Raw genomic sequence first — 25,028 nt, 5'->3', positions numbered from 1 at the left:
CATGCCTTTCTCCAGAACTTCTAGATCATCCATTTTAAAACAAACAAACAAAAAGCCTACTTGTTTTCATCACGCTATGAACTAACCATCAGTTGGTTATGATCAAAAGGTAATTAAGAACTTTCAATTAAGACTGAAGTACCAGTTGGCTCCCAACCACTCTGAGTTATGAAATAAGTGTATTTCTCCCACCCTTGACTTTTATGAAGACAAGCAATCAGGAAAATACAGATATATAATAGATAAAACACACCGGAGGTAGATTTTAAAGTTGAAATACACTGAAGAGATCCTAAGGCAAAACCTGGCATATTTATCCCCAAGAGGTTTCAGTCTGCCCTAGCTCCAGATTGAATACAGCTCACAGGGGAGATTCAACAACTACTTATCTGGAGAGTCAATCATAAGTCATCTAGTTTAGGCACAGGCAGGTGGCTTTTGATATGAGAACAGAGCCATTGTCTTAAAGGCACAGGCAAGCCTCTGCCTTTTAGAAATATCCCAAATCCACAGAAAGTGCTTCAGCATCTACATTTTCAAGCTGTCCACAGCTACCTGCTGAACCATTTGACCAGTTTATGCCCAACTGTATGCCCAAGCACAGCACTAACTCGCGCAGGCCAAACTGCTTCTTTCTCCTCCCCACTCTTCAATAATAGGAAAAAACCCATTGCATTATAAGATAAGATGTTATCAGCTCCACCTCATGGACAAAGCAGCTTTTGACTGAAGTCCTTCAACAAAGCAGTAACATATCTCTTCTGAGAAACAAAGCCAAGTTCATTTTTACCTTGGGCAGGAAGTCTATAAAAATGAAAAAATTAAATCACACATGGTCAGTGTTCTGATGCTCCTGCTTTTAAGTAGCTGAATGATAACTGGAAAACAAGTGTTATAATAATTATTTAAAGGAAAGTAAATACAGGCTGTTCAGTCCAGTGATCTCCTCCTACAAAAAATAGAAATCAGACTGCAAAAGAGATATCTAAGTGTTTTGACTCTGGGGAAAAAGAGCACTTGCCCAATGTTTCACTACACTGCTAATACAACCTATTCCCAGGTTCAAAACTTTATGACCAGTAAACCCACTACAGTAAAAGCTCTGGGGTTTCCACCGCCTGTTTGTTTTTCCTTCTCTGCCCTCCCTTTCACTCTCAAGCAACCCAGATAAGAAAAGTTCCCTGTCTGTTTTCAATTACTGCAAACAAGAAGGAAAGTTTTCCATAGGGAAGTACAAGCACCTCTGCCTTATTTGCTACTCAGGGACAACTGTGCTAGTGATATCCAGAACACCTGTCATAGTGATGAAAGGCAAAGACTTTTTTGTGTGCATGCTTTATTTGGAGGGGAACAAACACCAAACACCACCACCCCTTCTATTTAAGGCATTCTACAATACCCTTCCTACCTGCTTCCTCTACAGCCCCCTGTAATAGCCATTAAGCCTCAGAAGATCCCCAAAAGACTGGGGAGCTCTACTTCTGTAGTTGGAGAAATCAGGTACAGAGATGCCAATGACCAACTCAAAACTCATACTGGAAGTCTGTAAGAAAGGAAAAGAAAACAAAAGACTGAACTCAAGTCTCCCAGCTACTTAGTAATTCTTCATTCTCCATCTGAAAGGCCCTGGGATCCTATGCCAACAGGCATAAACAGATCAAACAAGCTCAAAAGAAACTAGCATTGCAAGTTTTAATTAGACCATAGAATATATAACAGCTTTAGTCACTGAAGAAACAGATGTCCTTACTATCAGCATCACAACTATGCAAAACACCTACAAATTGCCAGGAGTGTTTTGTGAATGAATACATCTCCCACAAAACATACCTTTCCAATTAAAGACTTAATATCCTGGGTAACTAATCTGTTGTGCCACTCCATCAATATTTTTTTGTTCTCTATTATAGAATGTAAAGAATTAATGCAAAGACCCACACTCTTTCCATCCTTCTGCCCTAAAATTTCCACTTAGTGTGGGGACAGTCACAGATGCTGCAGTCTGATGCTTGTTTTAAAGCATCAATTTAGTTGTTCTTAAATGTTTATGTGGTAATATTTATGGATTGGGGGGGGGGGGGGAAAGCTGTTTTAAGTTTTGTTTGTTTCTAAGGAAAGAAGCAATTTTCCAAAAGATGAGCCCAGCAGTTTTATTTTCCTCAAACTACTCCATGGAAGACACTCAACCTACTACAACCCTTAACTGTTAGGGGTTAAGTAGTTTACTCCTCTACTGTCTTGGCCTTCCACTTCTGTATGCATACACAGTGTTTAAGAACAACCCATACCTTATTTGTAGCAGTAGCACTGGATCCTGGGACCACAGGCACATTCGTCACTTGCACTGATAAGTAGTTATTGTCTATGAGAGGCCAAGCACCTTCCACTTTGCATGTCTGGAAGTGATCCTTAAAAGTTCTCAGATGAGGATCACCAAACAAACCACAAAATAGGTAAGGAAGAGAAGTCTGTTCCTCTCCCCAATGTTCTCTGGATCCTGCGTGGCCACTGTAATTGCAGGGATCATGGGTCACTTCAGGGTTGGTAGAGGATGTGGGTCCATCCTTGGAACAGTTTCTCTGGCTCATGAAGTCACTGATTCCAAGCACTGCAGAATGGTAGACTAGATTTCCACGGCATACTTTGGAATTGCGATAGGTACAAGCAGCGTATGTCCGCAGGGCCTTGCAAAACTCCAAATCAAAGCCATCAAGAGCAGAGTTTAGATGTGAAGTTAAGGACACGAAGTCTGTGGTGCACTTCTGGATTCGACAAGGTGTTTGAAGCTGGCAGTCAGCTAAGCACAAAATAGAAGGCAGAGAGAAATCAAGCAAACCTCTTAGATTGCAATATCCCCTTTGTAGCAAACACTACACATCAAGGTTATCCCACTAGATCTCCAGCCGACCCGGGCTTTATACCCCCAGCAGTAGGTGTGTCATGTTATAAGGGGCGGAGACAAGGGAGGGTCGACCCTTAACTCTTTCCGTACAGCACGTGATCTTCCGGTCGCCAGCCCTTATCTTTACTACATTTCCCCCTCCCTTAGCTCCAGTAGTTCTGGATCTTGCTGGGGAAGCTGCGTGTAAAATAATCCATATATGGTAAGACTTATACAGACACGCATCCGTTACGTTCATAGATTTTGCCCAGTCCAGCCAGTAGTTCGTCGCGGCTCCCTCATTACTCCCCCACACCATCAGGATGCATAGGGAAATGGTAACCTGTCAAGATAAGACTCAATAGATTGATTAATGTCTATACGGTCGAATATTTCGACTGGGTACCCATTCTAGCGTCCCTTTCTCGGTTTGCACACACGCATACCCACGTCCCAAGCAACGGAGGGAATAAGGGCCCCCCCATTCACGGGTTTGCAGGTCCCGTACTTGAACCAAAGGGTAAGGCCCTTCGTTCTCATCGAGCCGGAAATGTGCCTGGGTTGCAGTCTGGGTTTTATAGGTGTTCCCTCAAATGGTATGATTTAAGGTAATTAGTGCCGTCGTCAACAGACGCTGTGCCCGAAATAAGGGAGGGTCAAGGGGAGGGGGAACCCCTGTTCCTGGGCTTATCTTTTCCCCCTCCCTAAGTCGGTCGAGTAACTCTTTTAATGTGCGGTGCGCGCGTTCTACAATGCTTTGGCCCGTACTGTTATAGGGAATGCCATGACTCAACTGAATATCCCAGCGCGCGCAAAAGTCCTTTGTCTTCTTGCTGACATATGCCGCTCCATTATCTGTTTTAATTTTTTGTGGGATGCCAAGTTGCGCCATACAGTCCTGCCAATGTAAAATAACTGCGAGAGCATTTTGTTTAGCATGCATAGTCGCTAAAATAACTCCACTGCAGGTATCAACTGTGACATGCAGATACTTACGTGGATTAAAGGGTTCATAAATCGTAACATCAGACTGCCATATTTGGTTGGGCTGCAACCCTCGAGGGTTTACCCCTGCCTCCCAGAGGGGACCTTTGGAACACACAGGACAAGCAGCAATCACAGAGCGAGCATCTTGCAACGTAATGCCAGCGAGCCTAGCTAAACCGCGAGCTCCACAGTGGAGGAGCTCATGCAGGCGGAAAGCTCGCCTTAGGTTAGAAGTTTCTTCAACCGCCAGTACGCTCTTTGCTAAGCTGTCCGCTATTTCATTCCCAGCAGAAAGAAAACTCGGTATGGAACTATGACTATTAACATGGATAGGACAGACAGGAGCGGTTCTCATTTGCAGTGCGGTGAGCAACATTCCGGCAATCTCTGACGTTGCCCCAAGTGCCCATCGGCACTTCTTCAGTAACTTATATACATAGCAAGAGTCTGTGATTAGATCCAAGGCCTCTTCGGGCCATTGAGTGAGAGCCATCCATACCGCCTTGGCCTCAAGATACTGCACGGATTGCCCTTGATCTTGATAACTAATGTGGGTCCACTGACCATCCTCCTGCCATGTAACGACAGCTTTCCCAGTAATCGATGACGCGTCGGTAAAAACTGTGCGGCCTCCGGTGGGTTGTTCAACTATGGCACTAGCTGGCAAAAAATGGAGTACCTGGATTATCTCCCCACAGGGGTGTGGTCTTAGACCTTCAATACGACCCGTAAATTCAGCTATCGCCGCTTGCAGGAGCCCCACTTGTGGAAGTACCAACTCCCACTGTGCCAAAGAACAGGGCAATGCGATGACCTCCGGGTCCTTCCCTGTTAAGTGTTGAGTTTGCCTCCGACAGCGGAGAATAAGCTGGGATAATAATGTTGGCCAAGAAATTAAAGCCGTCTTTGGTTTGCCTTGATACAACCAAGCAAAAGGCCAGCCTTTTTCACCATTATTTTGAATTAGTAAACCATGGCCAGCGGTATCGGTCATGTAAATCAGGGCAGTGACTGGTTGTTCAGGTGTAAATCGAGCGAGACCCCAATGCTGGGCTCGCTCCATAATTGTCCTAAGAATCTCCTGATGGTTTCTTGAAAGAGTCCTTGGAGCTAGGGGGAATCTCCTCCTTTCAGGAGTTGATATAAGGTAGTCATTTCTGCCTCAGATATTGGAATAAAGTTTCTAAGCCACAATAGTTGTCCAATTAATTTTTGTGCCTCATGGAGTGTTGTCACTGTAGTCCGAATTTCAAATGATTGTGCTGTCACGCTTCGTGGCATCAGTTGAGTACCTAAATACTTTACTGCACGCCCTACCTGTGTTTTCCGAGGCTCAATGTGTAACCCATGTCGCTCCAAACTGACTATCAGCTGCACGCGTGCCTTTTCCAGTAACTCCTCTTGGTTGGACGCCAGTAACACGTCATCCATGTAATGGAAAATGATGACCATAGGGAAATTTTCTCGAATAGGGCGTATCGCAGCAGCTACAGCAATTTGACACAAGACTGGTGAGTTTTTCATGCCCTGGGGTAACACCTTCCATTGATATCTGGCGCACGGGTGTTGATTGTTAGGCTCAGGAACAGTAAAGGCAAAGCGTACTCTATCTTCTTCATGCAAGGGAACACTAAAAAAGCAATCTCTAATATCTATAACCACTATTTGATAGTCAGGTGGAATCATGGCCGGAGAAGGGAGGCCCGCTTGTAGCGGACCCATGTCTTGTATACATGCATTAACTGCGCGTAGATCATGTAGCAGTCGCCACGCTCCCGATTTTTTCTTTATCACGAAAATGGGGGTGTTCCAGGGACTTGTAGAGGGTTCGATGTGTCCTGCGTCAAGTTCTCGTTGTACCAATTGTCGAACAGCCGCCCTCTTTTCCTCTGTCAATGGCCACTGCTCTACCCACACTGGTTTATCTGTCAACCAGGTGAGTTTTAATGGGCGGATACAGGCAGTGGCCATTATGATAAATTTGTACGCAGCACTATATTCATCTTCTGCAAGCAACATCGTCCCAAGATGACAATGGGTAACTCAGCAATGACGGGGTTACACCATGCTACCCTAGCTTGTCCAGATTCCGGATCCTTCAACATAATTTGCATTGGGTTCCTGCTTTGATGCGAGGTCTGCATGCCTCCCACGCCTTGCAGCGAACCTCTCGGTTCGAGTGGCCAATCATCTGGCCATAGATGTGATGGGATTACTGTAACATCCGCTCCTGTATCTAAAAGGGCTCTTAACACGAGGCGTGGTGTTCCCCCCAACGCTGGGAGCCATGGGGTAACTATAATATCTACTTCTGGTCGTGTGGTCATGTTTAGGGTGAGTGCCACATACGGCGAGGCTCTATCCCCAGCCTCCTCTATTGCGCGCTCCCATCTCCCCAAGGCAGCTGAGTTGGATATTGCATCATTGGGACCGCAGGCGACTGTGCTGGTCCCGGGGAAGGAGAGACTCCCTGTGCCATACATTGCGCTGCTGTCGTCGGGCCTGTTGAGCTGATCACTGGGGCAGGTGGGGATGGCACGGCCCTCAGCCATCCCCTCTTCTCGTTTCCCCAGCCCGGTCTCCTTTGCTGACTCCCCGATTTGCACTGTCGAGCTCTGTGGCCTAGTCGCCCACAGCGCCAGCATCGTAGGTCTCTCTCTCCTTCCCCTGTTCCGGGGGTGTTTATTTTTGAAGGGCATTGTCGCGCCATGTGTCCTTGCCCCCCACACCTATGGCACATAAGTCGTGCGCCGCGGCAGGCCGCATGGACTGCGGCCACTACCGGTTGCATACTTTGCGCCTGTTCCTGTTCCAGCACATAACGAATCATCTGTGAAAGCGTGGTCCCTATGGGTAACTGTCTTAGCAACACTGCAGTTTGTGGGTTTGCTTGCGTACGTGCACAGTCAAGCAATATCGCCTCCTTAGCCTGCTCAGGAAGTCGAGCAACCTGGAGCGCCGCTTGCAGCCGGTCTAAAAACTTTGTGAAGGGCTCACTTAACGATTGCCGTATTTGGACCCATGGAGGCTCCCTTTTATCAAGAGCTGCGATGATGCGTATTGCTTCCTGGGCAGCTTTCGAAGATGCAGCAAAATCGCGCCCCCGCATTCGCTGAGCCTGTGCCTGAGGAGTTGCGAACTGCCCTTCACCCATCAGCTGCTCTAAAGTCACTCCTGCCATGGGATGGTTGGCCTGTTGCGCCTCAATAACAACTTGGGTGCACCGATTCCTCCACTCCTCCCTAAACAATACCATCATCGAGGGGGTCAATACGGCCCGCATCAACTGAATGATATCAAAAGGTGCAAGCGGCGTTGCAAAAACACAGTCTAATAGGACTTGGGTCTCTGGGGAATTTAATCCATGACTTTTCATCGTTGTGACCAATTCTTTCACCAACTTTGCATCTAACGGTTGCCACTCATATCCTCCACCTGGGGCTGCTCGGATAGGAAATGCTTGAATCGGAGGGGCCTGGAATCGCACTCCTTCCAAGACACAATTTTTTGCAATCATCTGCCAATCCGTCCCATTTGCCCTCTCTTTCGGCATTCCCCCTGGCATAAGACTTTCCGCATTTGCCACCACCCCTCTCAATCGGCTGATCAATGCCTCGAGTTCCCTTGAAACCTCGTTAGTCCGTCTTGGAAGCGGGGGCGGATGAGCAACAATCGAGGATCCCTCGTCACCCCCTTCGCCCTCACTGCTATCAGAGCTCATGGGGTAATCGTGTACAGGCTCCCTCCACTGTGAGGGAATACCAGTTTGATTTCTCATTGCCCTAGGGATAGGGGTTCTCTCTGGTGGCTCAGGTATCACTGACAGTGCCGGGGGAGCCCTACCACCCCCCCTCGATGTCCTGCGCTCCGCTCTCTGTGTGTCCAGCACTCGTCGATCACTGGGATACAATGGGGCGTCCTCAGGTGTTTTGCCTTCTTTTTCTCCTTCCCGCCATCTTCCTTCACGTAGTTCACGATACTGCTGGGATCCCACATCAGCCCCCGGGACCCAATCCAGCAACCTATCAGTCAGCTCCCTTTCCACACATTGTTGCAACTCGCCCCAGGGGTATTGAGGAAGTGGCAGATCCGCCGGTGCAGGAGGTGCCGAAGGTTCCGTGGGCGGCCGCTCTAAACTCCCCACTTGTATCGGGAACACCTTTCCCGACTCCTTTGTTCCCGCTGCGCCATAGTCTCCTTGCACCTCCCCTTCCTCCGTTGGCTCAGCCCCCAGTAACAACGGTTCCGTCTGTGTCCCACAGGCCACTCCTTCCCAGCCAGCCTGTGTCCCCTCCGAAACTAAACTTGTTGGCTTTTCGTTCCCAGGAGATTCATGCCCCATCAGCACACCACGTGCAGCAGGTCGGCGCCGCCTTGCCGCAAACCCCCTCTTGAGCACCCTTGTCGTTACCGACTTTAGTACCTTTATGAGTTCCGCGAGCTCCATCGCTGTTGCCTGATCACGTCGGGGTCACCACTGTGTAGCAAACACTACACATCAAGGTTATCCCACTAGATCTCCAGCCGACCCGGGCTTTATACCCCCAGCAGTAGGTGTGTCATGTTATAAGGGGCGGAGACAAGGGAGGGTCGACCCTTAACTCTTTCCGTACAGCACGTGATCTTCCGGTCGCCAGCCCTTATCTTTACTACACTCCTTCCACATTCACAAGTGCTACAGAAAACATCTTAAAGAACTTACAGTGCTCACCCACTGGGGAGAACATTCTGTAAGAGAGAAAAAGGGGTTGGGGGGGGGGGGGCGGACAGGTGGAAGATAGCAATACAGCCCATCTCTCTCAAAGGCTGAGACAACCCAAGCATGACTTGAATTTCATCTAGACAATAGCAAGTAATAGATTAAGAGCATTAACTCCTGGAAAAGAAATGCTGGACTCATAGTTGGCAAATGATAAGAATTGCATCACCATCTTGTTTAAGTTAAATCACTTAGTCAATAAGCAAGTCTTCATTTAGTCTTTCAGTGCTTTACATGACAAGTTACTGAACTTTTAAACAGAATCCTGTTCCTGAGAAGGATGTGGTTAAGAAGTCATAGAATCATAGAATGTCCCGAGTTGGAAGGGACCCACAAGGATCATCGAGTCCAACTCCTGTCCCTGCATAGGACAACCCCAAAATTCACACCATATGTCTGAGGGCATTGTCCAAATGCTTCTTGAATGCTGTCAGGCTTGGTGCTGTGACTACCTCCCGGGGGAGCCTGTTCCAGTGCTCCACCACCCTCTGGGTGAAGAACCTTTTCCTAATGTCCAACCTAAACCTCCCCTGGCATATCTTCCTGCCGTTCCCTCAGGTCCTACCATTGGTGGTCAGGGAGAAGAGATCAGCGCCTGCCCTTCCTCTTCCCCTTGTCAGGAAGCTGTAGACTGCGATGAGGTCTCCCCTCAGTCTCCTCTTCTCCAGGCTGAACAGACCAAATGACTTCAGCCACTTCTCATACGGTTTCCCCTCTAAACCCTTCACCATCTTTGTGGCTCTCCTCTGGATACTCTCTAATAGCTTTTTTTCTTTTTTGTACTGTGGCACCCAAAACTGCACACAGATGAGGCCACACCAGTGCAGAGTAGAGCAGGACAATCACCTCCCTCGACCGGCTAGCAATACAGTGCTTGATGCACCCCAGGACACGGTTGGCCCTGTTGGCTCATGTTCAAGTGATACAGGTTTAGACACAAACAAACTGAATGAAGCAGAGATCAGTTTCTCTTCTTCAAGAAAGAAGAAAAAAAAAAGGGGGGGGGGGGGGGGACGGGACCAGACACAGATGGGGATGGGACAGGACAGGCCATAAACTCCATTTGCTTTAATTCCCTGGCACTGCCATAGCTAAAGCTTCACTGCTTGCTTTCTGGAATTAAACAGTGAGAAAACCCACAGCTGTTTGAAGCTCAAGCTGCCAGCTAGGTAATCCAAACACTGCAATAGCACCTCTTAAAGCATAATACAATGATGAGACAAGGGGCAAAAAAAGCATCTCTCCCCACCAAAACCTGAAGTACTTATCAGATGTACGTAAACAGGTACACAATTCACATTACATAAAAAAAAACCAAACAAAAAAACCCACAAGATGAAAAAAAACCCACCCATACCAAACTGTTGCACCTTATCTGGTCACCTGATTTCTGCAAAGAAAACAATTACCATCCCAGCAAGTAAACTGGTATTTTTACAGCCCTCTCTTCCACAGCATTCAGGGTCACAACCCAAAATCCTCCCAGATTCTCATGACAGTTCACACCAGTCTTAAGAGTTTAACTTTTACACAAAGCAACCCATAAGGGGTAGAAACAAACCAAACAAGGCTGCACAATGTATTAAAGGAAACACAGATGCACACATTCCACAGGGATTAAAACTAGGAAAACAGGCAAATGATAAATCAGATACCCTCCCGTCCAAAGAGCAGAAAATAGCCATAACAGCAAATGGAACTTACAGAATCACAGAATCATAGAATCATTAATGTTGGAAAAGACCCTTAAGATCATCGAGTCCAACCGTTAACCTATCACTGCCAAGTCCACCACTAAACCATGTCCCTAAGCACCACGTCTACCTGTCTTTTAAATATCTCCAGGGATGGGGACTCAACCACTTCCCTGGGCAGCCTGTTCCAATGCCTGACTACCCTTTCGGTGAAGAAATTTTTCCTAATATCCAACCTAAACCTCCCCTGGCGCAGCTTGAGGCCGTTTCCTCTTGTCCTATCCCTTGTTACTTCGGAAAAGAAACCGACCCCCACCTGGCTACAACCTCCTTTCAGGTAGTTGTAGAGAGCAATAAGGTCTCCCCTCAGCCTCCTCTTCTCCAAGCTAAACAAATCCCAGCTCCCTCAGCCGCTCCTCATAAGACTTGTGCTCCAGACCCTTCACCAGCTTCGTTGCCCTTCTCTGGACTTGCTCCAGCACCTCAGTGTCCTTCTTGTAGTGAGGGGCCCAAAAATGAACACAGTACTCAAGGTCCAGCCTCACCAATGCCGAGTACAGGGGCACTATCACCTCCCTGGTCCTGCTGGTCATGCTATTCCTGATACAAGCCAGGATGCCATTGGCCTTCTTGGCCACCTGAGCACACTGCTGGCTCATGTTCAGGCGGCTGTCAACCAACACCCCCAGGTCCTTTTCAGCCAGACAGCTCTCCAGCCACTCTTCCCCAAGCCTGTAGTGTTGCATGGGGTTGTTGTGACCCAAGTGCAGGACCTGGCACTGAGCCTTGTTGAATCTCGTATAGTTGGCCCCGGCCCATTGGTCCAGCCTGTCCAGGTCCCTCTGTAGGGCCTTCCTGCCCTCCAGCAGATTGACATTTCCACCCAACTTGGTGTCGTCTGCAAACTTCCTGAGGGTGCACTCAATCCCCTCATCCAGATCATCGATGAAGATATTGAACAGAACTGGCCCCAACACTGAGCCCTGGGGAACACCACTTGTGACCGGCCGCCAACTGCATTTGACTCCATTCACCACCACTCTCTGGGCTCGGCCATCCAGCCAGTTTTTAACCCAGCGGAGAGTGCACTTATCCAAGCCGTGAGCAGCCAGCTTCTCCAGGAGAATGGCTGTGGGAAAACGTGTCAAAGGCCTTACTAAAGTCCAAGTAGACAACATCCACAGCCTTCCCCTCATCCACCAAGCGGGTCACCTTGTCATAGGAGGAGATCAGGTTAGTCATGCAGGACCTCCCTTTCATAAACCCATGATGGCTGGGCCCGATCCCCCGGTTGTCCCACACTCAAGATGATCTGCTCCACGAACTTCCCCGGCACCGAGGTCAGGCTGACAGGCCTGTAGTTCCCCAGATCCTCCTTCCGGCCCTTCTTGTAGATGGGTGTCACATTAGCTAACCTCCAGTCAGCTGGGACCTCCCCAGTTGACCAGGACTGCTGATGGAGAGTGGCTTGGCAAGCTCCTCTGCCAGCTCCCTCAGTATCCTCGGGTGGATCCCATCTGTCCCATGGACTTGTGAGCATCCAGGTGGAGGAGCAGGTCACTGTTACCTCTTCAATTACTGGGGCTTCATTCTGCTTTCTATCTCCATCTCCCAGCTCAGGGGCCTGAAAACCCCAAGGATGACCAGTCTGACTGTTAAAGACTGAGGCAAAGAAATCATTTAAGTACCTCAGCCTTCTCCTCATTCTTTGTGGCAGTGTTTCCCTCCGCATCCAACAAAGGAGGGAGATTCTCCTTGGCCCTCCTTTTGTCGCTGGTATATTTATGAAAACATTTTTTGTTATCTTTAACTGCAGTGGCCAGTTTAAGTTCCAGCTGGGCCTTTGCCTTTCTAATCTTTTCCCTGCATAACCTCACATCCTTGTAGTCCTCCTGAGTTGCCTGCCCCTTCTCCCAAAGGTGGTAAGCTCTCCTTTTTTCCTGAGTTCCAGCCAAAGCTCTCTGTCCAGCCAGGCCGGTCTTCTCCCCGCCTGCTCGACTTGCAGCACATGGGGACAGCCTGCTCCTGTGCCTTTGAGACTTCCTTCTTGAATAACATCCAGCCTTCCTGGACTCCTTTGCCCTTCAGGACTGCCTCCCAAGGGACTCTGTCAACCAGACTCCTAAACAATCCAAAGTCCGCCCTTCTAAAGTTCAGGGTAGCGGTTTTGCTGACCCCCCTCCTTACTTCTCCAAGAATTGAAAACTCTATCATTTCATGGTTGCTGAGCCCAAGACAGCCTCCAACCACCACATCACCCACCAGGCCTTCTCTGTTCGTAAACAGCAGGTCCAGCGGGGCACCCTCCCTGGTTGGCTCGCTTACCAGCTGCGTCACGAAGTTATCTTCCACGCACTCCAGGAACCTCCTAGACTGTTTCCTCTCTGCTGTGTTGTATTTCCAGCAAATATCTGGTAAGTTGAAGTCTCCCACGACAACAAGGGCTAGAGATTGTGAGACTTCAGCCAACCACTTGTAGAATACTTCATCTGTTTCCTCATCCTGGTTGGGTGGCCTATAACAGACTCCCACCAGGATATCTGCCTTATTAGCCTTCCCCCTGATCTTTACCCATAAGCACTCAACCTTGTCATTACCTTCGTTGAGCTCTAGACAATCAAAACACTCTGTAACGTACAAGGCTACCCCACCACCTCTCCTTCCTTGCCTGTCCCTTCTGAAGAGCTTGTAGCCATCCATTGCAGCACTCCAGTTGTGCGAGTCATCCCACCATGTTTCCATGATGGCGACCACATCACAGTTTTCCTGCCGCGCAACAGCTTCCAGCTCCTCCTGCTTATTGCCCATGCTGCGTGCATTGGTGTAAATGCACTTCCATTGGGGTATTGATCTCGTCTCCAACACGGGCATGGCACCCCTGGGCTCATTCCTAGCAAGCCTGGTTTTATCCCCTTCCCCCTTTGAATCTAGTTTAAAGCTCTCTCAGTGAGGCCTGCTAACTCCTGAGCTAGAATCCTTTTCCCCATTTGAGGCAGGTGAACCCCTTCTGTCTCCAGCAGGCCTGGTGCCATGTAAACTGCCCCATGACTGAAAAACCCAAAATTCCACCGCTGGCACCAGCCTCTGAGCCACATGTTAATGAGATGGGTCTTCCTGTTCCTTTCTGTATTCCTCCCGGCTACTGAAGGGATGGAGTCCTGATCCTTCAAGTAATTGCCCCAGTTCTCTGAAATCCCTTTTGATCGTCTTTGTACCTCTATCAGCTACCTCATCGCTGCCAATCTGAACAACCAAACTTCACAAAGAACACTTGCAAGACTTCATGTAATAGCTATCCAAGCACCAAAAACTATCTACTGAAAACATGCTGCATTATTTTATTCCTTTTATGACCAATAAAATTCACTGTGTATATATGAATTTGTAATTTCAAATGCTCATAAAACAGATTTATAACAACACAAAGATACTTACAGAAGCATATGAAAGTGTGAACAAAAAGAAAAGATATTTTACAGCTATTCCTTTCCCTCCCCTCAAATACCTCTCTTTACACCATTTCCCACCTTTTTTTGTATGTCCTCAAAGTAAAATAGGGCTGAGTTCAGTTTGATTTTAACAGTCCAATTAAAATATTCCTAAGTTTCTGACAAATGGGGGGTGAAAGAGGACCGAATAATGTTGAACCTTTAATTTTTAAATGCAGTTGTTTTCTGCAATTCACAATGATGAGAGGATATTAGCAATTTCTCTGCTTATCCCCTAACCAACCCTCCTGTGAGTCCGGACTCACATGACATACCCAGAACATCCAATCTGTGAATTTGGAAGGGCAACGGATGTTTTGCCTATGATATGTAGCTAAAGTAAACGTTCTGTCAAAATCCCACCACAGAGTAGAAGCAGCCTTTAACCTACAGCCAAGTGTGACCATGAAGCATATGAGTAAGCAATAATTTTCTCAATATATCTTTGTGCAAGCGATATGCAGCTTTGCAAAAAAAAAAGAGAGAGAGAGAGAGAGATTAAATTCTGTGTTTTAAGGTACATGATCACAAAGCAAAAAGACCTATGCCAAGCAAACTGACATAGACTATGCCGGTTCAGAGCCTGACTTTCAAAGCATCAATTTTTTTTAAATTATGATTTGTGATATTTTAATCACATATAATTTAGTCTAGGTGGGCAAGGCAAGTTATCAAAAATAGCAAAACAAATCTACCCATCCAAGCCCCCTTGCAACTTTAGGAAAATTAATTCTGCTGCTTTCAGTAGGCTCTTAGTATAGAGGGAGGGGAGAGGTGAAACAGCAATCTGACTAAATTCAGATTACCTAAACCTGCACTTAAACATACAATTTATTTCACTACAGTTATAAATGCTTAAAAGCACTCAAGCTAAAGAGAAACACTTTCACAGAAGTAAAACTGATCAGATCACTTCTGAGTGAAAAATACTTTAGGCAAGCACTATCAGTGTATCTTCCACCTTCTCCTCAGTTTCCATTAAGTCAGGCAAATAGTTGTTCTATCAAAAAAAAAAAAACCACAACCAAAACCCAGAAGAAAAGCATGTTTTCTCCAAGTCCTTCGGCTTGCTGCTGTACAGCTACCTGTACACCCTGCCCTGTTCCGCAATCGCTATTTCCAGCGCTATATCAGTGTTTTCACACACGTATTCCCCCGTACAGCGCGCTTCTTGCGCGGCCTCTGAAGAGCCATCGAGACGGTGCAAACACTGACGGACGTTTTCCTGAGGACACCACTCACAAACTCCGCATCGGCTCGAGCCGCAAACACGCTAGTACGCGTACTCACCCCACCCCCCGCTCGGTCTCGCCTTGTTAAAGTCTAAGGTATACCTGCGCAGGCAGGCACAACCCCTTATCAGGACCCGGCTCCGCGCATCAGACGCTCTGCGGCCGCGCATCGGCTCCTCCCTCCCCGGTCCGCCCCCTATACCTGAGCCCAGCAGTAGCCCCACCGCGGCGATAAGACCGAGGGCGGTGGACGGCAGGCGGCGTAGCCACTCAGCCTCGGCGATGCAGGAAGGCGCTGCTCTCCCCATGCCCGTCCATGCAGGTCCCCGGGTTGGAGGCGGGACGGGGCCGCAGCATGAGGCGGCGAGCGGGATGCCGACGCCTCCTCCTCCTCTTCCTCCAAAGGCGCAGGGACGGGCAAAAACTGCCGGGCCACAGTAGGGCGGGTCGGCGCGGTACAGAGAGAGAGATAATCACAAAGGGAAGGAGCCAGTGAGTGAACAAGAAAGAGCAGCAGCCCAGCTCCGCTGAACGCACTGCGGCCAACCTCCCCGCACCGACCCTGCTGCTTCTCCGTCCCACCTTCCACCTCCCATTGGCTAGCCACCCCATCCAACAGGCCCCACCCTCCGCCGCGCTAGAGCTGATTCAAAAGTGGGGAGGGGCCTTTCCCCCTGTCGCCCCTAGTGTCTTGCCTTGTGCCTTGCGGAAAAAGCCCTTGGCTTGATCAGGCTAGGTCCGGTCCACCCTACCCTACCCTTCGTGGTCGCGGGACGGCCCTGCACGTCAGCCCCTGAATCCACGTGACCGGACGCGTACAGCCAATCACAGCGGCGCCTGCGTTGGAGCGGGAGCCCGCAGCGGTGATTGGCTGCGCTGACAGCCACACGGCGGGGTGCCGTTCTCCCCCGCCGCTGCGAGAGGGCGCCCGTGGCCCGCGCGGGGCTGGGCCGGGCGCGCTGTCGGGGGGGATGGGCAGCACCGCACCCCGCGGGGCAGGGGCTTCCCCCGGGAAGGAGGGGGGCGAAACTCCGTCTTGCGGGAGCCCCTTCCAACACAAGCTCGTAACAGTGTATTTAAATAGTAACCAGAGCATCTTTACCACCTATTCGTCTCCAGTTACAGCTGAAAGCAAGCTAACAGCAGGACACTCCCCCTAAAAAAGCAGAATTAAATGAAAGTGGGTAAAAGTCAAACACATGCTAGAAACATTAATGGATTTTAAACAAACTGTGGTTTATTTTCCAGAAGGTAGGTGTGATGCCTGAGCTGCTCCCCTGTGGACAGCATCTGTTTCCAGAAGTCAGCACAAGCCTCCTCTTGTACTGCTCACTGCACTGCAGGATGCAAAGTGTGTAAGTGACTGGCAAAACACGTCGTTTCCTTCCCCGTGGTACTCTGTCCATGTAAGGAGGGCAAAAGTCCTGGCAATACACCCCTGGTAACTCGTACCCCACCATACCCAGGTACTCACATCATATTTGACTGTACAGCGCTGCATGGCTCACTGGAGTCAAAGCTATATTGTGCTCTCCTAGGGGATGGGACACTGCAAATTAGGACCTGCATATCAGACAAGCGACAACATGGACATGGCAAGCAGCCCTGGCATGGCGGCAAGGGCAAGGCCCACAGGTGACTCTGCACCTGCGTTGTGGGATGTGCTGCCATGGGTGTGCCAACCAGGAGGTGGCAGGCACAAAACACATTTGGGGTCCCCTGCCAGGGCTGTGGAGGTAGCACATTTCCTGCTCACTTCCCTGCGGAAACTCGCACCATCTTTCCTCCCAAACATAAACCTTGTCAGGCAGAAACTCCATGAAACCTCAACAACCTCACTGATGCGCTGGCCTTAGTATCTTTTTTGTACTTCTTCCCGGTAAAGCAAAGGCATTCACTATCATGGGTCGCACTTTGGGTACTCCCATGCAGCCTGGTCTTACACCAAGCTGCCAGGCCAGGGGCCTGCGAGTCCTGCCCTGCATGGGCATGGAGGGCCCCATCGTGCCGCCTGTCCTGGGGAGCTCCCTGCGGGGAAAGCACACTGCCAGCACGGCCCCCTGCATCACCTCCTTGGCAGTGCCCAGCAATAGCTGCCCTCGCACCCCTCGACTTCAAGAAATGAACGTGACTGAGGCGCGGAGGAGGAAATACTCGAGGTACCCCTGAGGGTGACATCTGTGGAAAGTCCTCTGTATTGAGAGCTGTTTGCTTTATTGGATGCAACCTGCAGTTTGCAAACTCATAAGTGAATCCAGATGTGTGCCTGAACACCTCAGCAATACTTCCCTTCCCTCTCCAGCCCCTGAGATCTCAGAGTCTCTGAGCACCAGGTTAGACTGCTTAAAGACAGGTGGAAGAAACTCAACCCAATGAACAAGCAAACGCGCAACCCCAAATGCAAGCCGTCGTCATCCCCTCTCCCCCCCCCCCCCCCCCCCCGCAATCCCAGTTCAAACAACACAAGCGATTTACCCTGAGCATCCCCATCGCCGCGCTCGCATCACCGGCGGGGGGGCAGGGCGCGGCGGGGCCGGCGGGCGGTGACCGGGCAGGCAGCTCCCAGACTGTCGGTCGGTCAGCTCCTGGGCTTCCCCGGCCGGGCATGGCGGCAGCGCAGGCAGCGGCCGGCGTCGCGGGAGCGGCAGCGAGCTGTCTGCCTCGGTGTGCTTGCTCACTCATCTCGCTCTCTTTCCCCAGCACTGGCACAAAGGGAAAGGATGTGCTTTTAATGATAGCGTGATCTTTCTGCCACCTATAGAAAACAATCGAAGAGGAAGGGAGAGAGGAAATGGAGCACAGGCAGAATTTTTCCGGTGGTGTGAGGACGCCGCCTTGCCTCGCCTGGCGTGCCCCTGCCCTGCCCTTAGTCGGCACCTACCTGCCCACACCCGTACCGTCCGCCGGGCTGCCCCCGGCCCTGCCCCGCAGGAGCAGCCCCAAGCAGCCTCCTTCCGCCGCTGCGGCGGCTCCCTGCGCCCTCCCTGCCACCTTCCGGCTCTCAACCGCCTTCAGCCACAGCGGCAGCGACCGCAGGCAGTGTGCTGCCATACGGTAGCCGCCAACGCCCCCATACTTATTTGGGTGCTGGGAGCCCGCTTGACAAGCCGCGTACCCAGCGCAGCCCACCCCACACAGCCCCCCCCCCCCCCCCCCCGCGGTTTGGATTTCCCCCCTGCCGGGCTGCCCACCGTCTCTTTTCCTTTCTGTTTCTGCTGTCTGGCTCCTGTTTATGTTGGGCGCCCAGTGCTTGGGCTATTTGTCCCCGGAGCGATAACAGTGACAGATTGATGCACAGCTTCTGGCTGGAAATCTGACCTTGCAAACATGGCGATTGCATGTTAATAGTCAGGCAGAAGGGTGAACAGGGAAGGGAAAAACTTCCCAACTTGGCCTTGTGGTCGGTGAAGTCTTGGATTGGGGGATTATAAAAGCTACAGATCCAACCTGACAGTTCCTCTGTGGTCCATTACATTTTCACCCTGAGTTTGCTACAGTGTTTCAGGGGAATGGATGCACCTCTGCTGTTTTTTGGGGTTGGGGGCTGTGCTGTACTAGGTAGGGGCATTTTGAAATGACCAGCCCTTCTGCCAAAGGAAGTGTCAAAAGATGGTTTCACAACACACAGTACAAAGTGCATGGTGGCTGTGTAGGAAGTCTGCTATGGATGGCAGAGGACTGAGCTTGCAGGACAGAGCCAAAAAGTTAAAGTGGGAATGCCAACCTACAGCGTGCTCAGAATGAGCTCTAAAATATCGACCTTCATTTGAACAGAATCTGCTTGATTCTTCACTCTTTCAGGAGATGCTCTTGGGAAAAGTTTTGGTTTCTTGCTGTTAAATGCTAGGTTCCTGCAACATCCAAGGCTTGCAATGTTCTTCAATAAGAATTTTGGCATGATAAAGACATTTAATAGGTGTTTAATTTAGCTGTAGGCTTGGAGCTTGTTACAAAAAAAATTGCAACTGGCCCGTGCTGACCAAGGAGAGAGGCTAGGACGCAAAGTATAGAATTACAAGGGTAATTCTTTTATTCATGCGCATGAGGTGTCCCCACCAAATTGGGGCACACCAAATGTGGTTTTACACAGGGTTCTTAAATATTTCAAGCATTCAGGTACAACACAATTTGACTAATCACTACTTAACACATACAATACCAATTACTAATCATAGTAAAACTTTGCAAAGCAACTATATTTCTTCAGTGCCATCATCCATCTGCTTCTCTATTGATCCAGTGTTCCTGGAGTTGGTCTTGCTACAGTTACTTATCTATGACACCAGACACTGGGAGGGTTTCAAAGATAGAATAGACTAGACTATTTCAGTTGGAAGGGATCTACAATGATCATCTAGTCCAACTGCCTGACCAATTCAGGGCTGACCAAAAGCTAAAGCATGTTATTAAGGGCATTGTCCAAATGCCTCTTAAACACTGACGGGCATGGGGCATCAACCACCTCTCGAGGAAGCCTGTTCCAGTGTTTGACCACCCTCTCGGTAAAGAAATGCTTCCTAATGGCAAGTCTGAACCTCCCCTGGTGCAGCCTTGAACCATTCCCACATGTCCTGTCACTGGATACCAGGGAGAAGAGATCAGCACCTCCCTCTCCACTTCCCCTCCTCAGGAAGCTGTAGGGAGCAATGAGGTCATCCCTCAGGTCTCCTTTTCTCCAAACTAGACAAACCCAAAGTCCTTAGCCACTCCTCATAGGACATGCCTTCCAGCCCTTTCACCAGCTTTGTTGCCCTCCTCTGGGCGCATTCATGGACCTTAACATCCTTCTTAAATTGAGAGAGCCAGAACTGCACACAATACTCAAGGTGAGGCTGCACCAATGCTAAATACAGCGGGATCATCACCTCTTTTGACTGGCTGGTTATACTGTGTTTAATGCACCCCAGAATGCGGTTTGCCCTCTTGGCTGCCAGGGCACATTGCTGACTCATATTGAGCCTGCTGTCAACCAGCACCCGAGCAGGACTGCTCTCCAGCCACTCCTCTCCCAGTTTATACTTGTGCCCAGCATTACTCCATCCCAGGTGCAGAATCTGGCATTTGGACTTGTTAAATTTCACATCATTGATGATTGCCCAATGCTCCAATCTACCTAGATCCCTCTGCAAGGCCTCTTTGTCCCTCGAGAGAGTCAACAGCACCTCCCAGTTTGGTATCATCAGCAAACTTGCTAATGGTGCATTCAACTCCTGCATCCAGATCATTGACAAATATGTTAAACAGAACTGGCCCTAGAATTGAGCCCTGAGGAACACCGCTAGTGACTGGCTAACCTTTCAGGCAAAAATGAGCAACAACATTTTAGATCATTGCCTCAGGGGCAGAAACATCTAAGATGGGCCAGAAGGGGACAGAAATCAGCATATAAAACAATTCCGAGTGCTGCCGCTTCTTGTTTTTCTGCCCCTGATTGTCCAAATGCGGTATTTTCAATAAAGATGGAAATAATTTTGCACTGTAGGTGGCAAGATCAGTCTTGTGCTGCAAGCTACTCAATGATAGATGACCTAAGAAGATGAAGAACATATTGTGCACCCCCCATTTAGCATTTTCTATGTTTAGTTTCTCTCTTCTCCAAATTATACTTCAGCCACTATATCTACTCCAGACACCTGGAAAGATTGATAATATACTTGTAAAGACAGTCTTTCTCTCTAGTTTGTGAAAGTCAGAAAATAAATGCATATGAATATTTTCTATGCAACAAGGTAAGCAAGTAATTAATTTTGTTGAAATAGGACATAAAATCTTTTTAGGGAGCAGATCTGGAGTGGGTCATCCAATCCTCCCCTTTGCAGAAGGATTTGTTTAATTGCTCTTAAACCTTTCTTAATTGACAAGTGTCATATATAACCTTGAACATATGTACAGATGGCGATTTTGCAGTCTTCCTTGGCAACTTGTTCTATTGCATAACTCTTATTTTCATCATTTTCTCCATATCTAACCTAAATCCCATTACTTCTATTCTTACTGACAGATGGTATCCCAGTCCCAAGTTCCTTGCTAGCATCTTTACATGGCTATAGAGGTGATTAACGTATTTCCACTCTATCTTCTGGTTTTTTTATTATTGAGATTCTGTTGTCTAGAATAACTTCTCTTTATAATTTTACAAAGCTTTGCTCCTTTCTGTTACTCTTTAAAATGTTTCCAGTTTGCTGTTGTCTTTAAAAGAAAGGTATCAAAAACAAAATTCTGAGATTCACCAGCTGAACTGAAAGCACTACCAAAGCAGCACACAATCTACTTGTTAAATATGATATTGTATTCTGCCGCTTTCTTTTATGACCATTTACAGCGTTGATTCAAATTCATTTGATCCCTATATTCAGTTCTTTCTTCCATACTCCACAGCCAGATCTCTAAACATTTTATCTGTGTGCTGGGTCTGGCTGGGATGGAGTTCATTTTCTTCATAGCAGCCTGTATGGTGCTGTGTTTTGGATTTATGACTAAAACAGTGTTGATAACACATCAGTGTTTTGGCTATTGCTGAACAGTGCTTGCACAGCATCAAGGCCTTCTCTTTTTCCTACTCTGCACCTGCAGCAAATAGGCCGAGGGTGGGCAAGAACTTGGGAGGGGACACAACCTGGACAGCTGACACAAAATGACCAAAGGGATATTCCGTACCATATGATGTCATGCTCAGCAATAACAACTGAGTTTTTTGGGGGAGGAGGTAGCCATTTGTCAGAGACTGTCCGGGCATTGGTCTGCTTGTGGGAGGTGGTGAGTGATTGCCTTTGCATCACTTTTTTTTTTCTTCCTCTTTCCTTCACTTATTAAACTGTCTTTATCTCAGCCCACAACTTTTCTTGCTTTTGCTCTTCATATCTCGCTTTTGCTCTTCCTATTTTCTCCTGCTCTTTCCTATTCGTTCTCCAGCAGGATGGGGGAGTGAGCAAGCAGCCGTGTGGTGCTTAACCTGCTGGCCAGGGTCAACCCACTGCAATCTGTTTCTACCTAGAAACCTTGGGTAATGGCATGGGTCCCAAGAACTCAAAGTGAAATTCCCAGTGACTCTTGAGGCTGGGACTCTGCTCTTTTTTTATAGAAATATGTGTTCATAACATCTTTTACTATTAAAAATGTACCAAGGACAAACAATGGATCATATTTAAGCAAAAAGCAGCTTCAAAAACAGATTTGAGAGAGATCAGGCATCATGGGTGAGATTCTCTATCCAGTTATGTCAGTTTTATCCTGAAGTGCTCATCACTGCAGTTCACCGGGGTCATTGAAACAAATATGCTATTATGATTTTTTCCTGCTTATATTGCTTTGTCTCCAAAAGATCTGTTACTGCCACTTATTTCCCTCAAGCTCAGGGAACATCGAGGAAAGCAAAGTGTTAAGGCAAGTAGAAGGAATGCAAATCTTCCCTTTGAAACCCCTGAGCTGTTACTGAGCCTCCCCATCTGTCCCTCTGTTGTTTTAACCCATCTCACACTATGGACTGGGATACTCCTGTAGAGAGTCTTCTCTTTTTGAAACACAAAAAGAGAATGATCTCATTAGATCATTTCATCAGAAACAATAATTTAAGCAAGCTGCAATTCCTAGTCTGCACTCAGAAAGTTAAACATTTTATTTCCTCCCTGCTGTCCCTCCTATTGACAAACCATTCATCAGTAAATACTGACTTGAAATTTTCATATGTATGTTAGGCTGCAAAAACTGTGAAGCTACACTCTCAATTTGAATTCCAAACAGAAATATCTGAGGACTGTGGAAATGAGTACAAAATTGATAAGAAATGTGAATATTGGCAGCATTGTTTTTTTAAGTATAGAGCCTATAAAAAGGGGATGCCTAAAGGATATAGAATCATAGAATCATAGAACGTCCTGAGTTGGAAGGGACCCACAAGGATCATCGAGTCCAACTCCTGTCCCTGCATAGGACAACCCCAAAAATCACACCATATGTCTGAGGGCGTTGTCCAAATGCTTCTTGAATGTTGTCAGGCTTGGTGCCGTGACTACCTCCCGGGGGAGCTTGTTCCAGTGCTCCACCACCCTTTGGGTGAAGAACCTTTTCCTGATGTCCAACCTAAACCTCCCCAAATATTAGATATTATTATATCTATTGTTTTGATGGCACTGAACAGTAATTGCTGCAATGTTTAACACATACAAGATTTAAAACTGATTTACTATTGTATTTCTTTGTGGGCAATTTATTCTATAAACAGATTTAATGTGAATAAATGAAAGCTAAATTTGTACCATTATATTAATGCATTAATGGGTGTATGTTGGGTCATGGTAATTATATAGGTCTGTTGCCTGCCCTTGCTTTTTTGGGCAGCTTGCAAAACAGGTTTTCACCTGCCGTCACATTTGGACCCCACTGCCTTCCTCAGGGGACATGGACAGTCAGGCTTTCAGCAGAGTTTTAGGACCAGCCATAAATGACTGCACTGGAACCAGATTTTGCCAATTAACTACCTCAAGATACTGCTCCTTTATAGTATTATATAGCTATCTATCTCCTGTATAACTGTTAAGCCAGTATAACAAGCAGCCCATGCTTTACTTGTCTTTTCAGCAGGAATAAAGTATAATGAGGACTGGAAGAAAACAAATGTCACTCCTATCTTCAAGAAGGGCAAGGAGGAAGACCCAGGGAACTATAGGCTGATCTGCCTCACCTTGATCCCTTGGAAGGTGATGCAGCAGCTAATCCTGGAAACCATTTCCAGGCAAATGAAGGACAAGAAGGTGATTTGGAGTAGTCAGCATGGCTTTACCAAGGGGAACTCGTGCTTGACCAACTTGATAAACTTCTACAATGAAATGACTGGCCTGGTAGATGAGGGGAGAGTAGTGGATATTTTAAGGCCTTTGACATTGTCTCTGATAAGATCCTCATAGAGAAGCTGTTGATGTATGGGCTGGACGAGCAGACGGTGAAGTGGGTTGAAAACTGGCTGAATGGATGGACCCAGAGGGTGGTGATCAGTGGCATGAAGTCTAGTTGGAGGCCAGTCACTAGTGGTGTACCCCAGGTGTCAATACTGGGTGCAGTCCTGTTCAACATCTTCATTAATGATCTGGATGATGGGGCAGAGTATACACTCAGTATACTCTCAGAAGGATGTTTGCTGATGGTACTGGGAGGAGTGGCTGATAGGCCAGAGGGTGGTGCTGCCATCCAGAGGGCCCTCGACAGGCTGGAGAAATGGGCTGACAGGAACCTCATGGAGTTCAACAGAGGGAAGTGCCAAGTCCTGCACCTGGGGAGGAATAACCCCAGGCACCAGTATATGCTGGGAGGGCTGACCAGCTGGAAAGCAGCTCTGCAGAAAAGGCCCTGGGGGTCCTGGTGGATGCAAAATTGATCATGAGCTAGCAATGTGCCCTTGCTGCAAAGGCGGCTAATGGTATCCTGGGCTGCCTTAGGAGTGTTGCCAGCAGGTCGAGGGTGGTGATCATTCCCTCTGCTCAGCACTGGTGAGGTCACACCTGGAGTATTGTGTCCAGTATTGGGCTCCCCAGTACAAGAGAGATGGCGCTACTGGGGAAAGTCCAGCAAAGGGCCGCTAAGACGATGAAGGGACAGGAGCATCTCTCCTATGAGGAAAGACTGAGAGAGCTGGGACTGTTTAGCCTAGAGAACAGAAGGCTCAGAGGGGAATCTCATTATTGTAGATAAATACCTGAAGGGAGGGTGCAAAGAGGATGGAGCCAGGCTCTTTTCAGTGATATCCAGTGACAGGACAAGAGGCAATGGGCAGAAACGAAAACACAGGATGTTTCCTCTGAACATCGGGAAACATTTTTTGACTGTGAGGGTGACTGAGCACTGGAATAGGTTGCCCAGGGACGTTGTGGAATCTCCATCCATGGAGATATTCAAAAGCTGTCTGGACATGGTCCTGGGCAACTGCTCTAGGTGGCCCTGCTTGAGGAGGGGGGGCTGTACTAGATGACCTCCAGAGGTCCCTTCCAACCTCAA

General features: G+C 48.3%; 1 protein-coding gene and 1 long non-coding RNA gene across 3 annotated transcripts in view; both read right to left on the bottom strand.

Annotated features, from left to right (window-relative positions):
• Positions 1–15,844, bottom strand: part of LOC104008504 (repulsive guidance molecule B-like) — a 44,717-nt gene extending 28,873 nt beyond the window's left edge. The window contains exons 1-3 of the mRNA XM_087770705.1: positions 15,737–15,844; positions 15,244–15,465; positions 2,289–2,797 (exon numbers count right to left, since the gene is read on the bottom strand). Of these exons, the coding sequence (XP_087626831.1) occupies positions 2,289–2,797; positions 15,244–15,349 (615 nt within the window). The 5' untranslated portion in view covers positions 15,350–15,465; positions 15,737–15,844. The remainder of the gene's footprint in view (positions 1–2,288; positions 2,798–15,243; positions 15,466–15,736) is intronic.
• A 436-nt stretch (positions 15,845–16,280) lies between these two features.
• Positions 16,281–18,030, bottom strand: LOC148054183 (uncharacterized). Of its 2 annotated transcripts, XR_015707601.1 has the most exons (4): positions 17,923–18,030; positions 17,517–17,796; positions 16,516–16,575; positions 16,281–16,378 (listed from the first exon to the last, which is right to left on the bottom strand). It is a non-coding gene; the product is annotated as an uncharacterized LOC148054183 (long non-coding RNA). The 2 variants fall into 2 exon arrangements; XR_015707602.1 differs by lacking the exon at positions 16,281–16,378 and having other exon boundaries at positions 16,549–16,604.
• Positions 18,031–25,028: the final 6,998 nt, after the last annotated feature.

Source organism: Nipponia nippon, unplaced genomic scaffold (genome assembly GCF_047370975.1).
Source record: "Nipponia nippon isolate SJK-2023a ecotype South Korea unplaced genomic scaffold, ASM4737097v1 scaffold_33, whole genome shotgun sequence".
In the NCBI taxonomy this organism is placed as follows: Eukaryota; Metazoa; Chordata; class Aves; order Pelecaniformes; family Threskiornithidae; genus Nipponia; species Nipponia nippon.
The sequence above is the reverse complement of the archived record's forward strand: the minus strand, read 5'-3'. Positions and strand labels throughout refer to the sequence as shown.